This window comes from Fukomys damarensis, unplaced genomic scaffold (genome assembly GCF_012274545.1).
Source record: "Fukomys damarensis isolate Sample0158 unplaced genomic scaffold, DMR_v1.0_HiC HiC_scaffold_34, whole genome shotgun sequence".
NCBI classification, from domain to species: Eukaryota; Metazoa; Chordata; class Mammalia; order Rodentia; family Bathyergidae; genus Fukomys; species Fukomys damarensis.
This window is the reverse complement of record NW_022900946.1, coordinates 4129417-4152649: the sequence shown is the minus strand read 5'-3', so window position 1 is coordinate 4152649 and position 23233 is coordinate 4129417. Positions and strand designations below refer to the sequence as shown.

The window sequence follows — 23233 nt, the reverse complement described above, 5'->3', positions numbered from 1 at the left end:
CTCTGGTATTAACGTTTACATTCCGATCCCGCAGGCATCTCTATCTTGGGTATCAATGTGCACTTGTGTCTTAACTGAATACTAAGGAAGCATGGCATATCTGCACGTGACCCAAGATGTGTATCCTGAGTTTCTTTTAAAATTTTTTTGAGACAAAATGTGATGTTGTCCAGGCTGGCCTCCTATTCCTGTGGGCTCAAGTGATTCTCCTGCCTCAGCCTCCCAATCAACTGGGATTACAGGCCCAAGGACTACTGTATTTTTTAAATAAATAAATAACTGGGGAATCTAACTCCCGTCCTTGCATTTGCTGGGCATGCAGTGGAACCACTGAGCTAAATCCTTGGCCCTGTTTTGTTTTGTAGTACTGGAGCTTGTATTTGAAGTACATCCCAAGAACTATTTTACTTTTTAAAAAAATGGTACTATTCAAAGTTCTTGAAGTTTGTGTATATCCCTTCCCTACTCCCAACATAAGACAGGTAAAACAAAATATACAAGCATATATTTTAACTTAACAAAGATTATGCAATAAATCCAGCATAAAATGTCCATAGTGAACATTTTGAATATATTATGAATAATAATGAAACAAATATGTGCAGACCCATTCCCATTTGAGATACTGAAGAAGCATCTATGAATTCCTTTTCTAGTCCCTTCCACTGCCCACCTATAACCCACTAAGAGGTCACCAGTATCCTGATTCCTGTTTCTCCCTCCTCATTCCTTTGCTTTTCTGCATATTTCATCAAATACCTGTTTCTCTAAGCAACATTGATTTTGCTTGGTTTGAACTTTATTAAATCGGTAAATGTCTTTCTGTCACTGAAATGCGTTATTTCTGAAATTCAGACATTGATGCTTGCACTCGGTAGCTCTAATTTTTTCATTGTTATGTATTTCCCATTGTATTGGTTTTCTATGTAATACCTCCTTCACAACACTTCAAAGATTTTATGTACAAGGTCCTTAGAACAGGACCTAACGAGTCAGCTCCCCTTAAAAATTTATTAAATTGAATAACACTGAACCCCGACCGAAATTTAACAACTTATACCTTTCTCCCCAGTACTAAAGAGCCTGCTGTTAGTTCTTAGGCCTGATTTAATTAATTATAATTATATTAATATTATAATTTTATAATGTTTATAAAAGTTCTTGGCCAGTGGTAACAAACCGGACGGTCTCCCGAAGCATCTACGATTACACTTCCGATAAAGCATTGCGTTACTCTTAGGTCGTTTTCATGTTCCTTGCCCCCTGTAAACTTCCGGGTCGTATGGGCGGAACTAGATCAGCCTCCCAATGAACAGCTCCGTTGTCGGAGGGGGCGGGGAAGATGTCCAATAAGCTTCTCAGCAGAGGCGCCAATCAGCCGGAAGGTTGCTGAGGCCCTCGCGGGGGCGGTGTCCCTAAACCGCTCCCGCAGAGTCGGTGGTGTTCAGCCCCTTCGCCCCGTTTCGCTGTGGCTTGCTGCCGCAGCCTCTGCCTGTCAGCCCGGTTTCCCTGTCCCTGGTGGGCACGGTATCCCGAAACCTCCACGCCCATGGCCGCTAGCCAGAGGGAGTCGTCCCCTTTCGCCTCTCCTTCCTCGGCCAGCCGCGGCACGGACGATGAGGGCGTGCGCGGCACCTGCGAAGATGCGTCTGTGTGCAAGAGGTGAGGTGGAGGCCGGCCTGTGTCCGAGGGACGTTTTTGGGCCCCCGAGAAGAATACCACACCCAGTTCCAGCGGTCTTCGCTTCACACCTGTGAAGAGCACTGGGCGGGGGTTCATTCATTCAGGCATTCAGGGGAGGAGTAGGGACTCTCGGCAGCGCCGTGTGCCTGGCTTGTGGAGTCTGGGGTACCACGAATGGAGTCTAGGCTTTCTAGGAGATGAAGTCTTGCGGGAAAGACAGTGGCGTTGCAGATACTAATCACAGCCTTGATGGGTTTCGGAAGTGCAGATTATACCTTCTTAGATTAAATTCTGTTGGGGTGGCATGATTCGCATTGTGCACCTGTAACTCAGGCCCTTAAAGGAGAGATGACCCTTCTAGAATACATAATGTTTATTTGCATAAGCATAATGTTTATTTACAGAGCCACTACCACTCGCCGCCCATTAGTGCAGTAGCAGGTGTGGTGGGGGCATGGCCAGGGCCCTAAAGAAACCACTAGGCTTGTGAAGACCCACACATTCAACAAATTTATTGGGAGATTGCTCTGTGCAGTGATTGGGAATATTGTACATGATGTCCAGGACGGACACGGTGTGGGGCATACTGGAACTCACAGCCAAGTCGGGAAGGATGGGGAACAAATACTAACCTGTGAAATACATAATTAAAAATTCATGTTGCAATCTTGGAGACACAACATGCCATTAAAATTAGTTAGTGGAGTTTAAGCTGAGAAGACAAGCCCTTTGAAAAATGGGGCTGTAGGAGTGTTAAGACAGAGCAGGGGAGGGGTAGGGACTGTTAAGAGTAACTGAAAGAATACCCTGGAAGTGGGAGATGTCTCCTAGGGCCAGGGAGGGATTGTACAGTGGGGAATACCAGTTTTAGTTGAGGCCTTGCACTTTTGGTAGGTTCTTGGAGACTAAACACGGCGATTCAGAGAATAAGCTCTGGACTCAGACCCTGTCCACCGGGACCCCTGCTGTTTATTTATTTAGTTGTTTTTTTTTGAGGTGGTCTCCCTATGCAGTTTAGGGTGGCCTCAAACTTGTGGCAGTCCTGCCTCAGCTTCTTCAGTGCTTCTTTCCACTTATTAGCTGTGTAAACAATTTCCAAACACATTTTGTTCTTCAGTTTTCTGATCTGTAAAATAGGGATAATGCCCATTTCCTAGATGGGTTTGAAGATTCAACAATATTTGATTAATTCTTTGTGGTACTTGTGATTGAACCCATGGCCTCCTCCGTACTGAGCTACATTTTTCAGCCCTTTTTATTTTTTGAGACAGGATCTTGCTAAGTCACTAAATTGCCCAGGGTGAGTGCGAATTTAGAATCCTCCTACCTCAGCCTTCCAGGGTGCTGGGATTACAGGTGTGCACTACTGTGCTGAGCTTCAATGGTTCTTAATATTAATGGAACACTTAGAACAATAACTGGATGTAGTAGATGTTAGTGGTGGTTGACTAAAGGCATATGTGAGTAGCACAGGCTTAGCGGCAGTGCCTGATGTGTGAATTTAAAGGTTTGCTCTTGCCGTCATTCTTCAGCTTTCAGTTGCTGTTGATAGCATCTATAGCACTGTTAAATCAGAAAAAAATTTTTTTCCTCAAATTGAGTGCTGTCGGTAAAAAAATTGCATTGAATTATTTTCATAGCCATTAGGTTTAGTGTAATTTAACAAATCTTGGTAATTTTTTGCAAACTTGCTTGAAAGAAGTAAATGAACTATAAAATAGTTCAGATATAAAGAACAGCGAAATAGTATAGCTGGAGCATGTCCATCTCTGTTGGACAGTTTTATAGTTTCATCCTCCTGCCTCAGTTTTCTGAGGCTGTGTCAAGATGGCACAGGGGAAGGTTAGTGTGGCGCTGCATAGACTGTGAAGCGCTAGTTCCCAACCAGACTGCACATCTGTAGAGCCTAGGGGCTTTTTTAAAATACAGATGTTCAGAGTCTACATTAGACCCTTGAATGGAAATGTTCTGGGATAAGCCCTGGGTTATGGAGACCACAGGTGTTTGCCATCTGGGTGCATTTCATCAAAGCTTTTTGCATTGGGTTTTCCTTTGAAAAAACATGCCAAAGGAATATGAGGACCCAGAAGTTAATTTGTTGTTTTTGTTTTTTGTTTTTTGTTTTTTTGGTATCAGGGATTGAACTCCGGCCCTTGCATATGTGAGGCAGGTTGTGGAATCACTCAGCCAAATCCCCGGCCCCAGAAGTTAATTTTTTTTTTTTTTTTTTTTTTTTTTTTTTTTTTTAAAAAAAATTTGTTTTTTGAGACAGGGTCTCACTATGTAGTAGAGATTGACCTGGAACTCACTATGTAGCCCAGGCTGGTCTCCAACTTACAGTGATCCTCCTGCCTCAGCCTCCCGAGTGCTGTGGGATTTTACAGGTGTGTGCCACCATGCCCGGCTTTCCAGAAGTTAATTTTTTTTTGTACTGGGGATTGAACTCGGGTCCTTGCGCTTGCAAGGCAGGCCACCGAACTGCTGAGCTAAATCCCTGGCCCCAGAAGTTAATTTTTTAAGAAATGAATTGCATAGCAAGATGCTGTCTTAAAAAACAAACAAACAAAAAGAAGTGCCTTAATTCCTCTTAAAGACCCTAACACTCCATATTCATTGTCTTTCTGTGTGTGCAGTATTGTGAGTAAAATCTTCACTTTAACGCATTAAACTCTTGAATCTTGTTCTGAGCTGTGGTATGATAGATACCTTGCAGGGATTATGGGCAAATTGCTCTGCTATTTGCCTCAGTCTTTTTACCTTTAAAATGGAGCTAACAAGGGTAACCCATCTTTCCGGTGTGAGGATTAAACAAGACAGTTGCTACAAAGCTCCTAGCACAGGACTGGCCCAAGGTGAAAGTCCTGAATACATTATTAGTTTTGATTTCCCTCCAGTTGGAAGTCGCTGAATATGTAGCACTTGATTGATTACTGGGAGTGTGGGCTGCTATAAACAAGACTGGCACTTCCCCTTGCTTTCTTTTGTACAAGCCCTCTTCTCTGTGTGCTTCTCCACATTATTCTGATGCAGCTGGGGTGGGGGGCTTTGCTTTAACTTTACAATTACCCAATTTGGAAGAAAAATGAACCCCTTTACTTTATAACACATCCAGCCACAGATATTTTGTTACAGCAGCACAAGACAGACTTAGCTCCCCACTTCACTATGCCTAGCATGTGGTGCCCCTGGTCAGCTCTCTTCTCTGCCTTGGATCCACTGTACCTGCACCTGACCAAGAGGAGGTGGGGTCCAAACTGTGGCCCCCTCAATCTTTTATGGAAGGAGGTTTGGCCAGAGTAAGATTGAAGCTAAATCACAAAGAAGCCACAGTTACTTCAGTGTGGAGAGAGCGGTGTTTGGTATTTTTGGGTGGCACAGTGACCTGGTTTTTATGTGTGCTTAGACAGAGTTGTGAAGTGGCCCTGTTTTGTGTCACTTTCTCAATGATACAGAGTGCCGTCGTGTTGGCGTTCTGCAAGGTTGTTTATGTCAACAGGAGAACATAGGGGCCTCCCTGTGGCTGCCAGGCCTGCTGCCCACTGCCGTCACAGTGCAAGAAGTGAGTCTTGAGCAGATGCACAAGAGATTGCCGGACGGAAGCACATAGCCTAGGGCAGGCATTGGGATTGAAGCAGGGCAAGAGAGAATCCTGCAGAGGTGGTCAGAAAATGGAATTGGGGCTGGGGATGTAGCTCAGGGACCCGGCACCTGCCTGGCAGGCATGAGGTCCTGAGTTCAATCCCTGTTGGAAAAGAATATGAAATCACAGATGGTCCCAGGGAGTGTGGCTCTTGTCTTCAGCAAGGGGACCTACATGATCGGGGCTTTTATTTTAGCAGAATCTCCAGTAACTGTGTGTGAGAGTTGGTGACAAAAGAGAGTGTTCTTTCCTCTCCACAGCTCCAGACCTTGCTCAGCCTCTCTGGCCTCCCTCCAGCCTGTCTATACATTCCTTATCATTCCGCTTGCTGGCCAGGGTGAGTTTTCAGAATCACCAGTCTTTTCTGTGAGCCTGTGAGCCTCAAGGTACAAATCCACACTGTTGCATGACTCAGTGCACCTTTTCCCCTCCCTCTGGTCACTCTCGCCTGGACATCTGACTGTCCTCTGGAGATGTCCGCTTGGTGATCTCAATCCAGTGTTCCCCACCTGTGCTCTAGATCACCTTCTCATGTTCTCCTCTGCCACCCCTTCACTGACGGATTGGTGTCGCTGTTCCTCCAGCCCACACATAAAATAGATTGGTGCCCTTTCCCTTTCTTTCTTTGGTGAACAGTGGTTCAGACCTGTTGACTTGACCCCATGAATATTTCTGTCATCTGCTTCTGGTGCCTCAGCCCAAGGTGAGGTCAGCTGTAATCTGAGCTAAGGCCCTCTCGGGCTTCCTTCCTGCACTAGCTGGTCACCTGACTTCTTCCAGTCTGTCTCACAGCAAAGCGGGAGGTATGTGAAAGACTCCCTTGTTCTTGTCATTCCCTAGGTTAATGGCTTCCTGGTGCTATTTGAAGTAGACCAAAGTCCATCCCCAGTCTACAGGGCCCTGCCTGCTCTGCCTTGGGTCCCCAGAATCACTTTGGACCTCTCTAGCTCCCCGGTGCCATCTTTCCCAGGCCGCTGAGCATGCTGTTCTCTCTGCTTCTGGCGCTCCCTCCCACCCGCCTTGACGAAGTGGTTTCACATCAGTCCCCAGAGCAATGCATTCATGCTTCAGCGTGGTTTATGGAGTCCCTTGCAGGTCTATGGAGGCGCTGTTCTAGACCATCGGGAGTGTGAAGGTGGGGAGGTGGGGTGGAGTGGGGAACGGTGGGTGGGGTGGCCAGGAGCCAAGCTAAATACCCAGCATGCCAGGGGTGCTGGCACAGCAGGTGCTGGAAGTAGTTGTGACTTGAGAGGGGGTAGATAGCCAGGAAGGTCTCACCGGAGGAGGTAGATTGGAAACACTTGCAGGGGGTGAAGGGTGAAGGCCGGAGCTGTCCTGACCTGCTCCAGGAGCTGACTGCCAGAGTGAGAAGGAGAGGGGCAGATGGGAGGCCGCGGGGACAGATGGTGAGTGCTGCAGGACATGCATGGTGGATTCTTGGGAGCTCCCAGCCCCTTGTTCTGAGTGAGGTGGAGCCATTGGAGGGTTTTGAACTGAAGAATGTGCGACCGCGCTTGGGTTTTAGTGGGTGCAGTGCAACCTCTGTTGACAGCAGACTGTAGGGGCGGCAGAGTTGCTGGGCAGCACCGGGAACACCCAGCGGGAGGGGTGGGTGCCCGGCACAGAAGCTGGAGGTGCTGAGCCAGCAGGCTCTGGATGTTTGGGAGGTGAGACTGATAGAAGACTGATGGTGCTGCAGACGCTGGATGCACTCTGGGGGTGCTTGGCTGAGCTGCAACGGGCTGCCGCAGAGAGGTGCAGCAGAGAGTCGCAGAAGCCCACAGAGCTCTGCTCCTGGGCCGTTCTCCTCGCACCCAGGTGTCTCCTTCGTGGTCATCAGCCCAGATGCTCGGAAATTCTTTGTGGGATGCTGGGTGCTGCATGCGTTGTAGGCAAACGGAGTATTTGTCAGATGAGGAATTTATCAAGGCTGTATTTCCTTATAAAGCTGTAAAATTCTGGTTTTCAGTTTTACTGGCTTTGAGTGGTTTATGTGTTACAGAAATCAGACCACAGCTTGTAAGGCTGAGCTACTCTTGGAAGAGTAGCTGGTAAAGCTTTTCTTTCACTCTGTAGGCTATCTCTTCACTCTGTTAGTTGTTTCCCTGGTTGTGCAGAAGCTTTTTAATGTAGTGTAGTTCCATTTGGTGATTCTTCTTATTATTTCCTGTGCTATCAGAGTCCTATTCAAGAAGTGTGTGCCTGTGCTTATTATGGCTCTCTCCTAGCAGTTTCAAAGTTTCAGGTTTTTATATCTAGGTCTTTGATCCATTTTGAATTGATTTTAGTACCAGATGAATGCTGTGAGCCAGATCTAAAATGTCTCGCAAAGTCTCATGTGTCTGGAGGCTGAATGAGCTAGTAGGAGGGTGGAAGAGGTCTGAGGTGGGGACATGGCCTGGGAGAGTGTGTTCTTGTCTTTGACTGCTCCCTTCTCTCTGCTTCTTGGCTGCCATGGGGTGAACAGCTTTTCCCTGCCAGGCCATTATGTCAAAGCTCTTTCTGTGTTGGAGCCAGCCAACCATGGACTGAATCCTCTGAAACTGTGAGCAAATTAAGCTCGCTTGCCTTAAGTTGCAGATATTGTACAAGACAGTCATCTAGATAGAGGTCTAATTTCAGTTTTCTATGAGTGGATGTCCAGTTTTCCCAGCACCATTTGTTAAAAAGGCCATCTTTTCTCCAACATAGGTTTGGTTCCTTTGTCCTGACTCAGGTGGCCCTTGTAGAGTGGGTTTGTATCTGTGTCTTCTATTCCATTCCATTGATTTATATGTCTCTTTTTGTGCCGGTACTGCCTTGCTATGTAGCCCAAGCTGGCCTCAAACTTGTGATGATCCTCCTGCCTCAGCCTCCTCAGTGCTGGGATTGGAGGCATGCATCACCCCACTCATCTATTTTTTTCTACTTTTATGAAGAATGTCATTGGTATTTTGATGGGGATCACATTGAATCTGAAGATAACTTTTGGTAATATGGCCATTTTAACAATGTTAATTTTGCCAATCCATAAACTTAGGAGGGCTTTCCATCTTCTAGTATAATCAATTTTTTCTTTTCTTTTCTTTTTTTTGTTTTGTTTTGTTTTATGAGACAGAATCTTGTTGTGTAATTCAGGGTGGCCTTGAACTCATGATCCTTCTTCTGCAGCCTCCTGAGTGCTAGGATTGCAAGCCTGTGCCACCATGCCCATCTTCAATTTCTTTCTTAAGTGTTCTGAAATTCATTGTAGTGGTTTTTTACCTCCTTGATTAGGGTGAGTCCTACCTTTTTTTTTTTTTTGAGTTATAGTGAATGGAATTATTTTCCTAATTTCTTTCTCAGCTAGTCCATTATTGGTGTATAGAAAAGCTACTGATTTTTTAAATGTTGGTTTTATAGCCTGCTGCTTTATTGAATTTGTTTATTAGCTCTAAAAGTATTTTAGTGGAGTCCTTAACTTCTTCTAAGTGTAGGACCATAACATCTGCAAACAAGGATTTTTTTTTTTTTTTGGAGACAGGATCTGACTATGTATTTGGGACTGACCTGGAAGTTACTATGTAGCCCAAGCTGGTCTTGAACTCACAGCGATCCTCCTGTGTCTCAGCCTCCCAAGTGCTGGGATTACAGGTGTGCGCCACCACGCCTGGCAAACAAGGATAATTTGACTTTGTCCTTTCCTGTTTGTTTTCTGTTTTACTTGTCTTGTCTAATTGCATTAGCTAAAATTTTGACAACTAGCAGTGGGAGTGATGAGAGTGACTTCTTTGCCTTGTTCATAGTGTTGCAGTATTTTCTGTAAAGCTAATGTGTGGCTGCCAGTTTAATTTGTTTATTGCATTTCATAATAATAGAAGTTGTAAGCCAATCAGTCTACCTATCTGTATGTACTTGTCTATCTATATGTATTTATTGTAGTACTGGGGATTGGACCAAGGGGCACTGAGCTGTATCCCCAGGGATTTTTGTTCTTTGATTTTCAGATAGAGTCTTGCTAAATTGTCTAGGCTGGGCTTGAACTTGTGATCCTCTTGCGTCAGCCTTTTGAGTACCTGGGATTACAGGTGCATGCCACTAAGACTGGCTGTAAATCTTTATGAATCTTTACCTTTAGTATTGTAGGTAATCCTTAGAAATACTATTTCCAGTCATTATAACAGTTTCTTTGAGTACGTTTATGATTTTTGCTTTTGTATTTGGGTCATTTATATATCATATGTTACGAAATTGCAGTGTTAGCTTAATTTTGTCACTATTGTCCACTTTTCATGGTGGTCTGAAGTTCCACTTGTACAGTGTGAACTGTGTACTACATTCTTACATATACAGCAGTGCGTGTGCCTCCTTGACTTGCAGTTGAAATTGCTTTGTTTTCATTTTGATAACCACTTTTTCATGTGCTTATTGGCCATTCCTACATCTTTTATTTACTATCTGCTCAAGTCTTTTGCCCATGTTGATTTGTTGGAGTTCATTATACATTCTAGGTTGGAACCTTTTATCAGACAGATTATATATGTGTACATACATATGTAGGAAATTAAATTTTTACAATATGATTTATAGTAGTATATTAACAAACTATATTAACTATATGTTAACGATATTAACAAACTATATTAACAAATCTAATGAGAGGAAACACCTTTATACAGAATATGAAATATTACTCAGAGAGGTTAAAGACTTGAATGAGAGATGTGCTTATTTATACATCAAAGGCATATTAAGATTTCTGTTCTCCCAAATGAGTGTATAGAGTCAGTGCAGTTCTCATCAGTGTCATTTTCATCTTGTTTTGAAGAAATTAGCAAGTTCACTCTAAAATGTGTATTGAGACACAAGGTATCTAGACTAGTGCTTTCCAAAATCTTCATCTTTCTATAAAGCTACAATAGGGGTGGGGACTTAGCTCAGTGGCGCTGCACCTGCCTCACAAGCACAAGGTCCTGCGTTCAAGCCCTGGTATGGGGTTGGGGGTGGCTACAGTAATAAAAAATGTAGTATTACCGTAAAGACAGACAAATTGACCAGTGAAACAGTAATGAGTTCAGAAATAAATCTGCACATGCACTACCTGTTGATCTTGCCCAAAGAGACTTAATCCTCCAGCGGGGGAAGGAAGGTGTTTTAACCTTGTAATTCTGGGTCATCTGGACATGTACCCGGAAGAGAAATGAAGCTACCCTGTTCATTCTGTACTCACCTTTGCAACCTGGGAATAGCCAAAAATTTAGTAGACAGAATGCAAAAGCACTAACTATAAAAGGAAAAAACAAACCCTAGGAAAAAGAATAAATTATTAAATATTCTAAATATATGTTCTTAAATATTTTTCCCCTGAAAGTACTTTACGTTAAGATCCACGGCATTTTATTGTTATATCCATATTGGCTGATTTTTAAAGTTAGAAATGGGAAGTTCAAGGGAACTTCCTGGCTGGACCCCCCTGCTTATTTCACTCTGCTGTGAATGTTGGTCCCTTTTTCCATTTATGCTTTTCCTGGCATTCAGTGACTGCTTGCAACAGAAGGTAGATTTTATTGTTTCAGTTGACACATGACTGTCGTGATTATGGGTTATGGTGTGACATTTCAGGACATGTATAAAATGCGTAATGATCTGATTAGAGTAACTGGCTTGTCTGCTACCTCAGACATTTATCATTTTTTTGTGTTTGGAACGTTCACAATCCTCTCTATTGGCTCAGAGGGAATATTTAATGTCATTGGTAACCATATTTGACCTGCAGTGTACAGAGCATTACAAGCGCTTTCCCCGTCCAGCTGGACCCTGGGACTCGGGAACCATCCTCCCTGGGCTCTGGCCGGCAGGGTTCTCCACTCTGCTTCTTTGAGGTCAACTTTTGAGCTTCTACTTACAAATAAGACGTGATAGTCCATTTTAGTTCATATTAATCCACATAAAATAATTCGATGTTATGTGAAGGCCAAAGACAAAACCAGTAATCCTTGGGGAGGGAATTGTACTGTAGTCAGTGAGTCTTCCTAGGTATGGCAGCCAGCTTTTTAGGTGGCTCAGACTTCTGGGAAGGGCAACAAGTACAAGAATATGTTGCCCTTACCATTTTACCTTTTGCTTTCCATTTATAAACCAAGAATGAAACCATCAGGAAGATGAAACTGAAAGAAGAGACCCAACAATAAAATTCAAGTTGGTGATAGTATAAGATCTTAAAGACCACAAGCAATATGCAGTTAAAATTCCAAACTTGAAATTTTAATGCTAACTGTAGTTGATTTTTGTTTGTTTGTTTTTGAATCAGGGTCTTGCTGTATAGTTGAGGTTGGTTTTGAACTCGCTATGTAGTCCAGGCTGGCCTGGAACTCCTGCCTTAGCCTCCTGAGTGCTGGGATTACAGGCATGCACCACCACGCCCAATTCATTGAGATTTACAATCACATATGCATGTGTGTACGCAGACATGCACAGATAGACAACTTGCCATTTAAGCAACTGCAGTGTTAGGAGGGAAACAAGTGAAGGTGTTGAGAGTTCTAAATTCAGATGGGTAAATGGGTTTGCATAGCAATAGAATTTGGTTTCCTACATTAATGGACTGAGTTCCACTGCTTGAGGTAGCTGCCTTGCTTTCTGTCTCTTAGAGTTCTTCTGTGTGATGTGTGTTCCTGTTTGTCTGGTGTTTGGAGTAACACCAGGCAGACAGCAAGCTCTGGGAGTGTCCGTGAGGCTGCAAGGGATGCCAGCCTAGGGGAGCAGGGAGGCCTCCTCGCCCTTTCCTGAAGCCTGATGGAGATTCCACCTTGGAAGAAGGGCCCATTGTTCTAGCTTACACTCCTGCAAATGGGATGCCTCAGTAAATGCGCCTGGAAGGAGGAGGTAGTGGGACCGGATTGGTGTTTCTCATGGGAAGAATGTGAGATGATTTCAGGTAGTGCACAGGCATTTTAAGCACCGTGCCACTGAGCTAAATGCCACCCTGGCATTTTACATTTTATTAGATAGGTATTTGTTGCAGGGTTGCATTAGAAGAAAATACTAGAGAGCTTGTCAGCCTGAGTACTAAACAAAACAAAGAGTAAGTGATTGAAGGATTTACTAAACTGAACAAGTAGTACATGAATATCTGGGAATGGGAAGGCTTGGGAAAATGTTTTAAGGTCTTTCCAGTTCTGAGAGCTTTGATTCTTTGAATCAGTATATATGGATTTATTTATTTTTTTTTACCAGGGATTGAACCCATGGCCTTCACACTGAGCTATATCCTGAGACCTTTTATTTTTATTTTGCGGTGGTTTTTTTGTTTGTTTTTTGAGACAGGTCTTGCTAACTTGTTAACATTGCCCAGGGTGGATTAGAACTTGCCATCCTCCTGCCTCACCCTCCCGGAGTTCTGGGATTGTAGGGATGCACCACCATGCCTGGCTTGGATTTGGGTTGTAAACATAAAGTAAGTCAAGATATACTAAAAGAAGGGATGTTCCCTGAAGAGAAGTGCAGTGGAAATTGACAGGCACAGCCAATGCTCAGTATTGTGGGAGGTGCGGAGGTAACTGCTGTTGATAATGCTATGAGCACTTGGCAGTTTGTGTGTGTGTGTGTGTGTGTGTGTGTGTGTGTGTGTGTGTGTGTGTGTAGTTTCTGTCTTGTACATATCATTTTGTTGGCACTTTGTTTGCCTGACTTTATTAACATCATATTCTGTGATCTTATAGAAAAATGTTTTTCCCTTCTTGGTTGTTTGCTTAGGATGAACTCCTGAAGAGAAGTGTCGGTCCTTAGGTGCTCGCATTGCAGGCTGCTCCCTCCCACCTGTTACCACAGTGCCTGCAGCCAGCTGCCTGCTGGTTTCCCAAGGTGGTGCTGCAGTGCCCTCTTCCTTCTACCTCTGCAAAGTGAAGTTCTGTTGAAAAGTAGTGTTGCCAATTTGATAGAAGAAATACTGGTTTCTGCTTTTATTTTGTATTTTCTTGGATCATGCAGGCTGAAGTTTTTGTGTAGTTGCTGATCAGTTGTTTCTTCTTTTGTGAATTATTTGCAGATTTGCCTTTGCTGTGATTACAGATGTGCTCCACCATGCCCAGCTTCAGATTTGTCTTTTGTCTGTTTTTCTTTTGGGGATCTCAAGTGTTTCCTTATTAACGTATGTTAATTTAAGATTTTTTTTTTTTTTTTTTGTACTGGGGACCTTGCACTTGGGAGGCAGGTGGTGGAACCACTGAGCTAAATCCCTGGTGTGAGAATTGTTATATTGCTGGAGATTGAACCCAGGGGAGCTGTACCACTGAGCTACATGCCAAGCCCTTTTCTCTCTTTGTTTTGACACAGGCTCTCAGAGTTGCTTAGGCTGACCTTGAACTTGTGCTCCTCCTACCTCAGCCCCCTGAGTAGCTGGGATTATAGCCATCCGAGCCTGGCAGACTACGAGTAATTTGACATGTTACCCATATCCAACTTAGTTTACTACTTGACTTTGGTGTTTGTGTGTGATATTCAGCCGTACTGTTTCTCTTGAAGGAAAGGCAGTACTGTGTTTTATTGATTATGTGGTGAGCAAGCTCTTGCACTCCAATCCCTTTGGAATCAGGGTCATTGGTTCTGTGCGTTGTAGCCTCTGTCAGTCGGGTGAGAGCTGTCGTCACCTGTGCATGCAGGTGCAGTACTCGTTCCAGGTGGCTCGCCGGAACAGCTGCCACCACAGCCTCGGTACCTTAGTCTGTGTGTTACTTATGGGCTGTGGAAAAAGGAGCACAGGTCCTCATTGCTGTTCAGAAACCACCTGTTGATGTTGATGCCCCTTTTTAAAATTTTTAAATTTTGAGACAGGGTTTCACTTAATAAATTACCCAGACTGGGCCCAAATGACTTTTTTTTGGTATTGGGGATTGCACTTGGGTCCTTTTGCTTGCAAGGCAGGCAGCAGAACCACTGAGCTAAATCCCCAGCCCTCAGATGAGCTTTTAATCACAATGTGACAAGTTCTAGATGACAGAAGTTCTTCAATTGCCATTGTTTTTTCTTTCTTGGTGGTGCATCTTATAGTTGATGTTGGAGTCATGTGGGCAGTATGGGAAATTTAGGAAATGTAAATAAATAAAATTAACAGTCAGTCATTGTTCATGTTTTGTTGTTGACCCCCTAGTAATTCTCTGCAGAACATAGACACACCAATGTATTTGTGAGCATATATGTGTGGACAAGGGGTGATCAGAATATATGCTGAATGTTTAAGTTTTTTTCTGAATGTTTAAATTTTTAAAAAATTATTACAGTAAAAGACACATTGTCATGAATCCCCCCAAAATATGCCCCCTGTCCTGCCCCATTTTTGTTCTTCTTCCATAAGCAGTTCTGGTAGTCATCTCTCACAAATGTCTTTGCCAGGCCTGATCAAAGATGCATTGAGTGCTGCTACTGGGTGCCGTCCAGGGGAAAGGTGGGCTCCAAACGTGATGGTGGCTCACTTGCCCTGTCACCGGCTCCGGCTTCCCCAGAGTCACAGTGACCAGGAAGGGTCAGCATCTGGAATGGATTCAGGACATCAAGGCAGCCACGACAGCACAGTGAAAGACATAAAGAGGACCTCAGAACTGCTTCGGAGAGTGGCAGGAGCGATGGGATAAGATGTCCAAGGGAGGAGTATTTTGAGGGGCAGTGATGGCAACATGTCTTTCATGTAATACATTTTATTTTTATTTATTTATTTGGTACCAGGGATCGAACTCGGATCCTTGCGCTTGTGAGGCAGGCGGCAGAACCACTGAGCCAAATCCCCAGCCCTAATGTAATAAATTTTAAAAGTATAAACAGTCACTGTATTTTTTAATCACATCTCATGTTATTGGTCTTCTTTTTTTCTCTCCACAATGTCTCTTGAACATCTTGCCAGATCTTTCGTCTTCTTTATATTTTTAGTGAATAGGTCATGGTGAGGGTAAGGTCTTCTTCCAGGGGGTTGGCGGCCAAATGAACACTGTTTCATTGTATGAATACACTGTGAATTGCTTAATTTCCAGTCCCGAACTGTGATACATCTCCCTTCAGAACTTGTGGCGCTGGTGCCGCACAATCCTCTCTTCCTTGCCCTTCCCAGTGGTGTGTCCTGAGTTTGGGCCTTGGACAAACCAGGAACCGGCCCCTCCCACTGCCTTACTGTGGGAAAGAGCTGTTCTTGCCTCAGCTGTAAGAGACGCCACTTACCATTAGATGGCGCTGGAAGACTCTGAATCAGGGTTCATTTGGCCACCAACCCCCTGGAAGAAGACTCGGTTTTCATCGTTCCCAGATCCTCAGCACACACTTGGAACAAAACTGGCATGAAACAGCCCTCACGTTCACCATGTGTGATGCATGCTGATAGTTTCTGGTTTACTCTGTTCTCTTTTGTATTTTACTTATTTATTTATTTTTTTGTATTTTTGGTACTGGGATTGAACTCGGGCCCTTGTGTTTGGCAGACATTCTCTTTTGTATTTTAAAAAACACAGGTTTACACACTTTTTGATTTTAGAATATTGTAGACCACTGTTTGAAGAACACTTAGATAACTGAGCTTGTGCACTGTTATAAGACTCTGAGCGTGCTGCTGTCCTTCTAGCAATATGGTCTCATGTGCAAATCCTGTTTCTCGTGCATTTTAAACTTTTCTCTGTCAAGTTGCCTGGTTGAATAGCTGAACCCATGTGCTCCCTCAGGAGTGTCTTTGGAGGTACCGTGTAAATGAGAGACTGCCAGAGAAAAGTCTGTACACAGTTCAGTGCTGACTGCAGCAAGAAAAGATGGCTTACGCCTATAATCCCAGCACTTTGGGAGGCTGAGTTAGGAGGATTACAAGTTCTAGCTCTCCCCAAGCAATTTAGTGACTTAGCGAAACCCTCTCTCAAGATAAAAAATGTGTGGTATTTACTTTTGGGAGCTTGGAATCCAGCTGGGAGCTGTAACACACCCTGCCCCTTAAATTTCAGCCTTGCTGTCCAGGACATGGAAATGGAGGTGTGACCCAGGCAGCAGGACGATGTAGGCTTTGAGTATAAAGACACTTGTGTCTCATAAACTGCATGTTTAGGGGTAGAGCAGGCTGCAGGCCCCCAGCAGCTTAGCTGGCCTTGGGGATCCAGGTTCTTGTCGTGACTTCTGAGTTGTATTAAGCCTCAGTCTTTTCGTGGTTGCCCTAAGGCATTCGGTGGCCATGGTGTCTGATCCCAGGCACAGAACTCTGCAGCTTTGTCCCTGCAGTGTAGATCCGGGTGAAAGCGTGGAGGCTGCCCTGTTTTGCTTATTTTTTCCTGTTTCCTGCTGTGATCTCTAAGGAAGCGTAATGACTGGCTTTGGGAGAAATACTTAATGTCAGTCAGTGACGTTTGTCAGGGTTTTTGGGTCACTGTCTGGGCACAGAATGTTTCCTGACCAGGTGTGGCCAGTGAGTTTGCTGAGTGAACAGATGGTTACAGGTCTGCTCTAGAAGTGTGTGGCAAGGTTGACTGGCGCTGTGAAGAGAGGAGAAGCGCGGGCAGTGTGCTCAGCATGAAGATGGATGGGCTGGTGGATGTGTGTGTTTAAAGGTGCAGCAGAGTGTGGTGCGTGTGTGCTTATGTGGGACCCCAGCACTCCGGGAGGCTGAGGGAGGGGGGTCGCAAGCCTGAGTCCAGCTTGGGCAATTTAGAGAGACCTTGTCTCAAGAAGGGCTGAACATGCAGCTTGGTGTGAGGGCACTGGGTTCAACCGTGGCCCCCAAAGTATAACAGAAACTCCCTGTGTGTGTATTAGCCTTTGAGGAATGTGTTTTCCTCTGGATCCCCGGCCTGGTCCCTGTGACCTCGGCAGTGGGGCCTGTGCCTGAATCTGCTCATCTGTACTTCTCGGCTGCTTTTCATCTCTTTCAGGTATGCAGTCAGCGTTGGGTACTGGCACGACCCCTACATCGAGCACCTCGTGAGACTGTCTAAAGAGAGGAAGGCCCCCGAAATCAACCGAGGCAAGCACCTCTCCTCCCAACTCCTCCGGCCACTGAGAGGCCCAAGTGGAAGGGGCTCTTACAGGGGAGTTCAGTGTGAACTCCCAGAACAAAATATGAAAAGTCTCACTTCCTAATTACCAGCATGGTGGACTGTGAAACTTTTAAATCTATATTACTATGATACATGAAAAATGATGTTACTGAAATTCATTGTGTAATCCTCTTATTTGTAAGTCACTTATGTAAACTCACTTATGGCCAGGTGTGGTGGTGCACGCCTGTAATCCCAGCACTCAGGAGGCTGAGGCAGGAAAATCACCAAGAGTTCGAGGCCAGCCTGGGCTAAATAGCGAATTCAAGACCAGCTTGAACTACATAGTGAGACCCTGTCTCAAAAAACCAGTGCCCCCACAAAAAACCCCAGAAAAATGGGAACCAGAAAACAAAGCCTCACTCGTGTCATTTATTGTGATCTGCCCATGTTTGGGTTTATGTTCTGTTTCCTTGCTACAGTATGTCAGCAACACTGAGTAATTTTCATGTTGGGAGTCCAAGGATTTGAGGCAGGAGCATGCTTATGCTCAGCCCCATTGAGAGATGGACTAGAGGGCCCCGGTCTACAGGGAATCTACAGGGAATCTCCGCCCCTAAAGTAGGGCCCTGTGTCTGTGTTCTGAAAGAAAATTGTAAAAGCAGTGGGTCTTGAGATAAGAAGACGCTCTTTACTTTGCATTCTCTCCTGGTCTCTAGACAGACTTTCTAACACATGTAGCAGAGCCGTGCACACCTTGTGGGGAGGCTTTGTAAGGATCTTCAAGTGATGGTTTGTTTCTCTGGCCCCTCTAAGGATATTTCGCCCGAGTCCAGGGTGTCAGCCAGCTCACAAAAGCTTTCCTCCGGAAGACAGAATGTCACTGTCAGATTCTCAACCTTGGGGCTGGGATGGATACCACCTTCTGGAAGTTAAAGGTAAGTTCTTACCTCCCCAACTGCTTCAGTTTCATTTTTTAAAGATAATCTACCTGGTTCAAAAATTTAAAAACATACCAAAAGGTGTGCGTTGCTATTCTGCTTCCACCCCATCCCCACTGCATATATGTCCCAGCAGTCACCAAATGTCCCATGTTTTTAGCTCACTAGGGCCCTAGCAAGATTAGGTTGTTCCTAAGTATTGTTGTTACAAGTGAAATTCTGGGAAGAATCCATGTGTTTCCTTCTGTACGTGTGGAGATACTAGGAGAAAAATTCTACCAGTAGAGGTATTGAGCTGAAGAACCCGCATATTCGTAATTTTGACAGTAACTGGTCTCTTGTCCACCGAATGGCATGCTGGGTAAAGTTTGGAGATTTGCAAGTCTGAAGGCCGATATGAGGCTGTGAGTCCTTGTGTGGTTCCCTCTGCTGGACCCCTGACCTCCCTGGTGGGGTGTGAGAGCAGCTCTCATCACCCACACTCATGAGGAAGTAAAATGTGGTTCAGTGCAGTGGCAAGGCCAGGGCAAAAGTGTGCTCTTTGACTCCCAGACCCAATGTTTATTGCTAAACCTTTGCCCTATGGTGTTTTTTCTGACTATTTTCTTCTTTGGAGGTTTGTGCAGACTTTTCTTATTCTTCCTATGAGGTCGATCATGTGGCAGTGATAGTGTGTGCCTGTCTCCAGATTCCCTGCCGGTACAGACTAAGGTAATTAGTGTGTACGGACATAGGCCGACACGCAAGACTACTTTGTCCCTAGCAGCTCACCCGATAAGGGTGTCATTGGTCACCAACATTCCCAGCCTCCTTGTTCCTTACGCGAGAAGCCAGTGGCCTCGGCATGGTCTTGGTGTTCAGTGTTTGCTTTGCATTCTTCTTTTAGGGTAACTTGCTTTTATGAGATGCCTTGATGTCTGTGACCCCATGCGTAACCTGAGAGCGTGAGGGGGTCCCACACGGTGGAGGAAGTGGTCCTGCAGACCCTGACCCTGGAACAGGAACACTGCAAGCAGCTCGTCAGTCCTCAGACCCCTTCCTCTTTACAGTGGCCCCTGTGGTTGGGGGAGGCGTGGTTTCTGCCTCTTCTGTAGACGTGTCGTGCCCTTGTAATGTCACGTCCTGTGGTGCAGTGCAAGGACTTGGGCAGGTTCTGTGGACAGGAGGTGCTTTGTTTTGTTGGCAGGGGCCACTGGAGAAATCTCTTCACTGGGCCTGAGACACCTGACCACCTGGTCTTTTCCCTCTTTAGGTGGGTTAATAATTAATAAATAATGACGTTTTTATTTCTGAGCAGTGTACATTGAGGTTAAGGTGCCTTGTCCAAGGGGGGGAAAAAAGATCACCTTATCAGTAGTGAGGAAGGACAGTTGCATTATCTAGAAGTCCTTTGTGAAAATTTTTATTTTTTATTGGTAACTGTATTGGTCTGAAGCATTTCTTTCTTTGTCAGAGAGAAAGGGATCCAAAGTTCCTTTTAAAATATTTATAGCTATTGGTCTTGTCTGTTCTTTTAGAGCAGAAATTGCAAACCATAGGCTGTGGACCAAATCTGGCCCGTTACCTGTTTTTGTTTGTAAGTAAAGTTTTATTGGGACACACCCATTTCCATTTGTTAGCATATTTTGCTTTAGCGGATGACAGTGATGACAGCAGAGCTAAGTAGTTACAGCACATACCATTTGGTCTGCAAAGGGTGAAATACTTATTTTCTGGCTCTTTGCAGAAAATGTTTGCCAATCTCTGTTACAGAGATCTATGTGTTTCCATAAAAGTACAGGGAGAACTTTGTGACCTGACTATCATGCACCTTCCAGCTGGGGCAGTTCCCTTCTTGCACCTGCAGGGATTTATTTGTGAATCACAGGCTTTCTGTTGCTCCTACTGGGTGAACTCCTTCTGTATAATCTCAGGGACCTGAGACTTGTAAGGTTGGAGATTCCCATCTGTAGGCAAGCTGATATCATCACCAAAAGGAATAAGGGGTAAATGCAATCATTTACATTTACATACAATGAAATCATTAAAGCAGCCTTCTCTGCTTCCTTTTTTTTTTTTTGAGACAGCTGTGTAGCTGAGACTGATCTTGAATTTGCAGCGATCCTCCTGCCTCAGCCTCCTGAGTGCTGAGATTACAGGCATGCACCACTATAGTTGGCCTCAGCTTCTTGATGTCTCTCGAGTCCTGTTTCCACACAAAGGAGCAACTGTGGAGGGGAAGCAGTGTCAGTTTTGGCATCTGTGAACGAGGGAGCCATGTGGGGCCCCTCTGTGTCTGAACAGTGCTCTGTTCCTGGCCGCCAATCTCGGGTGTCTTCCCCACCACCCCATGGTACGCAGACGCTGTGGAAGCAGAATGTCAGAGGCCACTGAATCAGTGTCAGAACTTGAGGCATCACTTGCCAATGCCATTTCCCCTTTTTCAAAGCCAAAAAGGAAGCTGTTTCCTAAAAGCTCCGAATGCTCAGAAGCTCGGCGAGCCGGTTCCTGGGCCAGCTCTGGAATGAAGAAGCTGTGCTGTAGGAGATGGAGGGCGCTCTGCTGTTCTCTTGCACTTGCTTTTCACTTGCTGGAATTTTAGGTGCCCATAAGTTCCCATGCCCTGTGAGTGCTGGGCACGGCCCAGGGCTTCTTGCATGCTGGGTAAGCATCCGCCGCTGAGCTGCACCCTGGCAGTAGGAGTGTCACTTTGTACCTGATGATACCTTTGTATCTGACTTTACCTTTGTACTTGATTAGCCCTGAGGCTTCATGTGTGCTGTGTGTGTTCTTCCAGACGCACCTTTGGCCCCGGGAGACTATTTTTTTTGGTACTGGGCATCAAACTCAGGACCTTGTACTTGCGGAGCAGGTGGCAGAACCACCAAGCTAAACCTCTGGCCCCAGTTTTTTTTCCAGGAGACATTCTTAAACAGTCTCTTAGGTTTCCTGGCAGGAGTTTCTTCCGTCTCCCTCCAATGTATCCTCCAGATCTTCAGGGAGCTCCTGCTGAGTCCACCTCTGCAGGCTGCAGGTGTATGCTGTGCCTTGAAGTGTGGCTCAGGTCTCCAGCATGTGCAGGAAACTGCCTTCTTTTCAGAGAAGTAAGCTCCAGGCAAGACCCCTGGGATTGTAGGCTCCTTATGGGGGCATAATTTTATCTTACCACCTGCTGTTTGCTCGTAAAGATCGCTTTCCTGCCAGGAAACGGTCACTACAATTTCTGCCCTTCTGTCCGTGGGGTGTCCGCCCCAGCTGAGTGTTCCTCTCCCCCTCCATACTTGTTCTCCACTCCTGGTCATCGTCTCCTAAACCCTGCTCTTCTGTACTCAGAACCAAGGGTGTCCCCTTAACTGCTGCTCCTCACGTCCTACCCCAGTGAAGCAGTCAACAAGCTCAGGATGTCTGTGGTTTTCATTTTCTTTCTTTCTGTATTTCTGGGACATAGATAGGGATGGAAAGGTGCAGCCTGACAAGGAGTGCTGAGGAGAGGCTGGGCCTCGAGTCTTGCACAGGCTTAGAGGTGCAGAGGGCCGCTGGAGGTGTGTGTGGTGTGTAACTGGAACAGGCTGCGGGCGGGTATTGTCCCAGCCTGGGTGAGAGGTGACGGTGCGGGAGTGGATGGGTTTGGGACGCATCAGCAGGGCTGAGTGAGTGATGGAGTCATGGGGCGGGTGGAAAGAAGGCTTGATGACCGCTGGGCTTTTGGTTGTTGGATGGGGTTACGGCCACCAACCACACTAGGAAGTGCGGTTTATTGAGCGATCCGTGAGTCGTTTTTTCAAATAAACTCTTCAAAAACTGAACTTGTCAAAGTTGTTCATCCCTTAGCACTGTGTATGTGCCTGTATTTCTCACTAGACTGAGACCTGAGGAACATAGACCAGACTTTCATCTTTTTATTGCTACCATGCAAGGCCCTAGAGCCTGGTAGATTGCTCAGCTTTTTGCACTGTACCCATCCAAACATACTTTCAGCCCTTCCTTGAAGCCTCCTTTTTTCTCTATCCACTAATGGCAAACACCATGGACTATCTGGGATTCCCACCAGTCCTTCACTTCTCCCCTGCTGTGTAAATCAACACTAAAAGTGTAAATAAGGATCAAAATGTATAATTGATACTGTGTAATAGGAAGAAAAGGTCTGGAAGAGTAGAGGAAGTGGGAGAGGTAGGGGAAAGGTAAAAAGGTAAAAGAAAAAAATATGTGAAAAAAACCATGGAAACAACGTCTGTAAAAAGGAAAAGGTGGAGCGGGTGAAAGGAGGGCTGGGGAATGGGGAAAAATAAGAACCAGCATATGTCATGTACAGGTATAAGATCCCAATGATGAAAGCAACTTACTGTATACCTAAAATGTACCAATAAATTTAATAAAGACTTAAAAAAGAAGAGAGAAGCAGGGGTGTGCCTGTGTGTGTGCGTGTGTGTGTGTTTCACTGCAGCCCACAGTGAGAAATAAATGTTGCATTCAGAGCCAGGACCCATACCTCTGTACCTGTGTCTGTGACCAAAGAAGGCACAGACTTGGTATTCCTGGGCTCAGGTCCTCTTCTGAGTGCCCAATGGGCTACCCTGTGAGGGCTCACCATTCTCTCCGCTTGTATTTTTTTGGTACCAGGAATTGAACTCGGGTCCTTGCACTTGTAAGGCAGGCAGCGGCACCACTGAGCTAAATACCCAGCCCTCTCTCCACCTTTTAGACAAAGACCCCTTGTTCCAGTGAGTTGAGTGATTCTCCAGGGCCTCACGGCATGTAATCAGCGGAGCTGAGATTCCCAGGCCACCTTTTGTTTGCCATGTCACAGCCATGCTGTAACAGAAAGACCGTCACAGAGGAAAACTGACTGTCACTATTGTGCTTTCTCAGAGTAGCTGTTTTACATTATTTCACCCTAAAAACGTGGCTCAGAACTCATCCTATTGATTCTCTGATCCTCTCTAATTTGTCTCAAGTTGCTTTTGGGATACAGTGGGTAAGGTGTGATTATTATAGTAAAAAGCACATTGCTGTTAATCGCTCTAACAATACCACCCACC

General features: G+C 45.2%; 1 protein-coding gene across 1 annotated transcript in view; it reads left to right on the top strand.

Moving 5' to 3' along the window:
- The first annotated feature begins 1365 nt into the window (after positions 1 to 1365).
- Positions 1366 to 23233, top strand: part of Lcmt1 (leucine carboxyl methyltransferase 1) — a 43250-nt gene continuing 21382 nt past the window's right edge. Inside the window, exons 1-3 of the mRNA XM_010623486.3 lie at positions 1366 to 1662; positions 17170 to 17261; positions 18091 to 18212. Coding sequence (XP_010621788.1) covers positions 1550 to 1662; positions 17170 to 17261; positions 18091 to 18212 — 327 coding nt within the window. The 5' untranslated portion in view covers positions 1366 to 1549. The remainder of the gene's footprint in view (positions 1663 to 17169; positions 17262 to 18090; positions 18213 to 23233) is intronic.